The 6840-nt window shown below is 60.7% G+C and overlaps 1 protein-coding gene across 1 annotated transcript; it reads left to right on the top strand.

Moving 5' to 3' along the window:
- The first annotated feature begins 2726 nt into the window (after nt 1–2726).
- Nucleotides 2727–6143, top strand: ACTB (actin beta). Its single transcript, XM_074345616.1, has 6 exons — nt 2727–2874; nt 3586–3714; nt 3860–4099; nt 4532–4970; nt 5059–5240; nt 5396–6143. The coding sequence occupies exons 2-6, from the start codon at nt 3592–3594 to the stop codon at nt 5537–5539; spliced, it is 1128 nt and encodes a 375-aa protein (XP_074201717.1). The 5' UTR covers nt 2727–2874; nt 3586–3591; the 3' UTR covers nt 5540–6143.
- Nucleotides 6144–6840: the final 697 nt, after the last annotated feature.

Genomic DNA, 6840 nt, shown 5'->3' with positions numbered 1-6840 from the left:
GGATTGTTTCTCCTCATTCATCAGTTGCCCCTTGCTGGGCACCTGCTGTGTGCAGGGTCTCTGTCCTCCTGGAGCCAACAGTCCAAACTCCCTTTCTTAGTCCCACCTCAGTTTCTTCTTCTGAAAAATAGGGCTTGGGGTCCCTGCGGGGCAGAGCAGCAGTGGGGCCAGGATACCCAGAGGTAGGAGGCTGGATGGCCAGTTTTGGAAGAAGGCAGGGAGTGGTCCTTTGGTATGGACTGTGAATGTCCCCTGGCCTGGAGGCCTTGCAGGGAGGGGAACCACAAGATAAAAAAAAAAAAAAAGCACCAGAAAGGCAAGTGCAGTCCCCATTGGCTGAGAGCTGGCTAAGGGCCCCGGGGGCTGTGTGCCTGCCCGGGTGACAGCTCTGAAAACTCCCTGCAAGGGAAAGAGAGTGGGGGAACCTGTTCACTTCCTCTCCCGCAGGTCTCCTCCCTCTTCCTCCGGCCGCTCCACTTCCTCTTTTCCTCCTCCCGCTGGCTTTCTCTCTTCAGCTTCTCCCCTCCCCCCTAGGCTTGTGGCCCAGGCCCCCTCCCAACCCTCCATCTTCCCAGGGTCCTTTCTCAGGGCTGAGGACATCCAGGCCACTTGTTCATTCAACAGATCAGGGTCCTGGGGAGGGTACGGTGGGAGGAGGTGTATGCTGCAGATGCTAAAGGCCTCCCCCAGGGAGGGGCCTTCTGGGATGTGCCCTGAAGGATGCATAGGAGACCACCAGGCTGCTGCAGAGAGCCAGTGTATCCCAGCCTGAGGTCAGTTGGGCTGGTGCTCCTGCTGGCCCCCGGTTGAGTAGAGGTGAGGTGGCAGCTCAGGTCCTGCTTGGGGATCAGACTTGCTCTCCATCTCATGTAGCTGCCTGGAGTCCCCCATCCATGCCTTGCCCTGCAGCCCTGGTCCCAATCTGCCCAGCATCCTACCAGTTTCAGTGAATAGCCAGAAGCAGCCCTCATCAACCAGCAGCGAAAAGGGCCACTCCCCCACCCTCACCCCAGTCCTTAATCACAGGGTTGGCAGGCCTCAAGGTGGCTGGCCAGACGCCCATGACTGAGAGACACAAGGCCAGGGACAGGGCAGTCCGGCCCCCAGGAGGCAGGGAGTGGACAGGGGACTGGGAACATTCTCCCAGGCCTGGGGCGGTGCCGGGGGAGCTGCTGAGAGCATGTGGATCTGGGCGTGTGGGCTCTGCTATGCGCTGGGAGAATGTCACCCTTCCTACCTGGTTGTAGCCTCTGCAACCTTCAAAGTGCCCCGCCACTAGCCTCCTACAGTGGGCTGGACTAAGCTGCCTCGTCCCTGGCCAGATTCCACATCCATATATGGACTACTCCTTTGCTGGTTTCAACACATACTCAGCGAGCACCTACTATGTGTAGCAAAGCCCTGGGCCGACCTGGGGCGCTGGAGAGAGACCTGTGGCGACAGGTCAGGGTCCCCACCTAGACCACCCTTCCCGACTTTCCTTTGTGTGAACATTCAGCTTGTCACCACCTCTGAGAGGGTGTGTGCTCCTCCAGGCTGAGCCAAATGCCCCTCTCGGGTTCCATGGCCCCTGGGCTTCCTTCTGCCACACAGACCACTGTTGGCCACTATCTGGGTGCAGGCTCTACCTGCCAGACTGGAAACCACCCAGAACACTCCGGGGCACCCAGGTCTGGCCCAGTGTTTGATGGAGAGACCCAGGGCAGGAGCGGGTACATGAGAGGGTCTTCTCTGAGGGGAGCTGGGCTTCAGCAACTGTCCCGGCTGCCCCGCCCCCTTCACTCTAACTCCTCTCTGGCACATTGAGTGTCCTTTCTTGGTCCTTGATGGCCTCCAGATGGTCTTGGAGGGCAGTTCAGCTGTGGGGACGACAGACGACGGAGGTGGGCCCTAAGCCCTAGAGCTGTGCTGAGTGGCCCTGCCTGCCGGCTAACGGCCCAGGCCAGGCCTTGGCTGGGTGTGACCAGGCAGCCCGACTCCACGGGAACAGTTTTTCTGTTCTACAGAGCCCACCTCTCCCCAGGCCTGCAGCAGGGGAGGCTTGGAGCCCTCCTCACAGAGGACTTCCAGCCACTGGTCCCTGGGGCCTGCCCTGTCCCTGGGGCCTGTGGTTGGAAGGCCCCTCTGCCTCCCCTATGCCACCCTGTAGCCCTCAGCCCCAGGTCTCTTAGCAATGTGCTCCCTTAGCAGGCGGAGGAGAAGCCCCACTTAGCAAGCTCAACACCCCGAGTCAGAGGCCCCCAAAGCAGACTTTCTGGGTAGTTGGCAAGGCGTGTGACCCTCTGACCCCTCCTTCCCACCAACAGCTGCTTCTTAAGCATGCACCCACAGCTACCGGGACCGTGGCATCCGTGCTGACCCTTGCCCAACGGGGCGCTCACTGCACCGGGGCATCCACACCCGGAGGGTCCCGGGGTTGGGGGGACCCGGAGACAGGCAGGCCGGTGCAGGCCTGGTCATGAGGGCCCGTACCGAGCACTGCTCAGCGGGGCAGCGGCGGCGGCCCAAGGCGCGCCCCCCGCCCGCGGGCCCAGCACCCCAGGGCGGCCAACGCCAAAACTCTGTCCCTCCTCCTCTTCCTCAATCTCGCTCTCGCTCTCTCCCAATCCATCTCCCCCCCTCTTTTTTTTTTTTGTAAAAGGAGGGGAGAGGGGGTAAAAAAATGCTGCACTGTGCGGCGAGGCCGGTGAGTGAGCGGCGCGGGGCCAATCAGCGCTCGCCGTTTCGAAAGTTGCCTTTTATGGCTCGAGCGGCCGCGGCGGCGTCCTATAAAACCCAGCGGCGCGACGCGCAGCCACAGCCGCGACCGCGTCCACTCCGCCAGCACAGGCCCCTCTCCGCTCCGCCTTCGCCGCCGGTCTACACCACCACCAGGTAGGGCCCCGCGCCGGCCGTGCCCTGACCGGCCGCAGGACCCGCGCCTCCTCCGGGCAGGCAGCCCCGGCGCCCCATGGACAGCCGCCGGGGTGCGAGGAGCGGACTCATGCGCTCCGCGCTCGGGGCCGGGGCTGCGCTCCCAGGGTGTTTCCGTCGGGGCCGGGGAGGCCTCGGGTCTTTGTCGGAACGGGCGGGCAGCTCGCTCTGCCCGCGGGACTGCGGGGCAGCGGGGCAGGAAGGTGGGTGGGTGGGTGGGTAGGCGCGGTGGGGCAACCAAGCCGGGTGGGGGCTGGGGACACCGGTGCGCGTGCTTGTGCGCGTGCGCGCTAAGCCCAGGAGGCGAGGGCGGGGCGGTCGGCCGGAAGGGGTGGGGTCGCCGCGGTGCGAAAGCGCCTGCGCGCACTTCCCGCGCCGCCGGCTCCCGCGGGTGTGGCCGCCGCGCGCCCGCCGGGTGGCGCTTTTTGGGCGGGGCGGGGCCGGCGCCCGGTGGGGAGGGGGCGGAGGCCTGGCTTCCTGCCGCGCGCCGCGGGGCCGCCTCCAGCCAGCGTTTGCCTTTTATGGTAATAACGCGGCCGGCCGGCTTCCTTTGTCCCCAATCTCTGCGCGCGCCGACGCCCCCTGGCGGCTCGATGGCGCTGCGCGCCGGAAGTGAGTAGGGCGGGGGCGGCCGCGCCCGACCCCCGGCTCACTGCCCTGCTCTCCGCGCAGTTCGCCATGGATGACGATATTGCTGCGCTCGTGGTCGACAACGGCTCCGGCATGTGCAAGGCCGGCTTCGCAGGCGACGATGCCCCCCGGGCTGTCTTCCCCTCCATCGTGGGTCGCCCCCGGCATCAGGTAGGGCGTCAGCCTCCGGTCGGACTTGGTGGGTGGGGCCTGCCCTCTCGGGAGCAGGCAGACGGGGAGGGGAGGCCTTGGGCTTTCCAGGTGAGGGTCGGTGGGGCTGTGGGGTGATGAAGGCGCCTTGCCCTTCCTTCCGCAGGGCGTCATGGTGGGCATGGGCCAGAAGGACTCCTATGTGGGTGACGAGGCCCAGAGCAAGAGAGGCATCCTGACTCTCAAGTACCCCATTGAGCATGGCATCGTCACCAACTGGGACGACATGGAGAAGATCTGGCACCACACCTTCTACAATGAGCTGCGTGTGGCCCCCGAGGAGCACCCCGTGCTGCTGACTGAGGCTCCCCTGAACCCCAAGGCCAACCGTGAGAAGATGACCCAGGTCAGTGGCCCGCTGGCCTCACCTGGGTGGCCACCCCCTCCTTGTCTCTGCCACACCCTTTCTCACGTGTTCTTTCTTCTGCCATTTTCCTAGGACTTTCTTCTCTGACCTGAGTCTTCTTTGGAACTCTGCAGGTTCTATTTGCTTTTCCCCAGATGGAATCTTTTTTTCGTGTTTGCCTTTCTGAGTAGGTTTAAAGCATAAAGTGCTGTGGGTGTAGGTACTAACACTGGCTTGTGTGACAAAGCCAACGAGGCTGCCATAAAGTGGTCTCAGTGTGTATTCAGTAGGTGCACAATATGTCTGGAGTGAGTCCCTGTCCCGGGATCCCCAGCACACCTAGCCGTGTTCCTTGCACTCTCTGCATGTCCCCAGTCTGGCCTGACTGCTCCTCCTGGCCTCTTGAGTGTGACCTGGCCCATCTCCCTCCAGATCATGTTCGAGACCTTCAACACCCCAGCCATGTACGTGGCCATCCAGGCCGTGCTGTCCCTGTACGCCTCTGGCCGCACCACTGGCATCGTGATGGACTCCGGTGATGGGGTCACTCACACTGTGCCCATCTACGAGGGGTACGCCCTCCCCCACGCCATCCTGCGTCTGGACCTGGCTGGCCGGGACCTGACGGACTACCTCATGAAGATCCTCACGGAGCGTGGCTACAGCTTCACCACCACGGCCGAGCGGGAAATCGTGCGTGACATCAAGGAGAAGCTCTGCTACGTCGCCCTGGACTTCGAGCAGGAGATGGCCACTGCTGCCTCCAGCTCCTCCCTGGAGAAGAGCTACGAGCTGCCTGACGGTCAGGTCATCACCATCGGCAATGAGCGCTTCCGCTGCCCCGAGGCTCTCTTCCAGCCCTCCTTCCTGGGTGAGTGAGGAGGCCTCATGCCCGCCCCCCAGCGAGGGTCACCCTGTGGCCACACTGGATGCTAAGTCTGACTAATGTCTCCCCCCAGGCATGGAATCCTGTGGTATCCATGAGACTACCTTCAACTCCATCATGAAGTGTGATGTCGACATCCGCAAGGACCTCTACGCTAACACGGTGCTGTCCGGTGGGACCACCATGTACCCCGGCATCGCCGACAGGATGCAGAAGGAGATCACTGCCCTGGCCCCCAGCACGATGAAGATCAAGGTGAGTGTCCAGCCTGAGCTGCCCTGGTCATGTGGCGGGTGAGATCCCACCTGGGTGCAGATGGACATTGAGGCAACCATGTTGGCGTGGGTCCCTCAGGTCCCAGGGCTGTGACACCCAGAACCCTCATGCCAACTGTCCTCTTCTCTTCCCAGATCATCGCTCCCCCTGAGCGCAAGTACTCCGTGTGGATTGGTGGCTCCATCCTGGCCTCGCTGTCCACCTTCCAGCAGATGTGGATCAGCAAGCAGGAGTACGATGAGTCCGGCCCCTCCATCGTCCACCGCAAATGCTTCTAGGCGGACTTAGTTACGTTCCACCCTTCTCTTGACAAAACCTAACTTGCGCAGAAAACGAGATGAGATTGGCATGGCTTTATTTGGTGTTTTTTTTTTTTTTTTTGAATTTTTTTTGTTTTTGGCGCTTGACTCAGGATTTAAAAACTGGAACGGTGAAGGTGACAGCAGTCGGTTGGATCGAGCATCCCCAAAGTTCTACAATGTGGCCGAGGACTTTGATTGTACATTGTTTTTTTTTTTTTTTAAGTCATTCCAAATATCGTGAGATGCATTGTTACAGGAAGTCCCTTGCCTTCCCAAAAGCAGCCCCGCCTCTCTAAGGAGAAGGGCCAGTCCTCGCCCGAGTCCACACAGGGGAGGGTGATAGCATTGCTTTTGTGTAAATTATGTACTCCAAATTTTTTTTTAATCTTTGCCTTAATACTTGTTTTTGTTTGTTTTTTTTTTGAATGGTCAGCCATCATGACCCCCCTTTTTTGTCCCCCAACTTGAGATGTATGAAGGCTTTTGGTCCCCCTGAGAGCGGGTTGAGGCGCAGAGGCAGCCAGGGCTTACCTGTACACTGACTTGAGACCAGTTCAATAAAGTGCACACCTTAAAGAAACACATGGCTTTGTGGCTGGTGGTGTTGGGAAGAGGCTGGGGCAGTGGGGGTGCTTTGGGGCACTTTTGATCTTAAAGGATCTTGGAGACATGAGGGTTATGTAGGCAGATTCTGGCCTCTTGTTTCTAAATGAATTTCCTGGCTTGACCCTTACACACCTTATTTCTCACCGAGTTCTGAGATCAGATGCTTGAAAGGTGGGGAGCCAGAGTTGTACCCACACGTCAGCTGTTTTGTGTGCTGCTCCCTAATTTTCTGAGCTTGGTGTCCTCCAGGGTTTGGGGCTGGGGCTTCCCTGGCCCTCTCTCTCTCTCCTGTGCCTGCCCTGTTGAGGCCCAGGGGACATGAATAAGGCGTCAGCACTTAATCTGCCCATTCACTGGAGTGACCTAGGAACTGCCCTGGGGTGTCTGTAGGGCCGCCCCTATCCCCTCATCCTGGGCCTGTGGGCAGGGGGATGTTGGGTTGGCAGAGATGGTTGTGGTTGCCTCTGGGAGTACTTGGCCAAGATCTGGATTCTACCTTGTGAGTAGTCAGGGCCCAGTTGGAAGTGTGGATCTGGCCTAGTTCTCCGAAGACCCCTGTGTGGGAGGCAGCCCAGCTCCTCGAGGGTGGGGTCTGCCTGGCATTGCAGGTCAGCTAAGGGGAGGAGAGACCAAGCCTGGTCTCCCTGCTGCTAGATGCTGCAACTAACACT

This window comes from Camelus bactrianus, chromosome 18 (assembly GCF_048773025.1).
Source record: "Camelus bactrianus isolate YW-2024 breed Bactrian camel chromosome 18, ASM4877302v1, whole genome shotgun sequence".
NCBI classification, from domain to species: domain Eukaryota; kingdom Metazoa; phylum Chordata; class Mammalia; order Artiodactyla; family Camelidae; genus Camelus; species Camelus bactrianus.
This window is presented reverse-complemented; position numbering and strand designations above follow the sequence as displayed.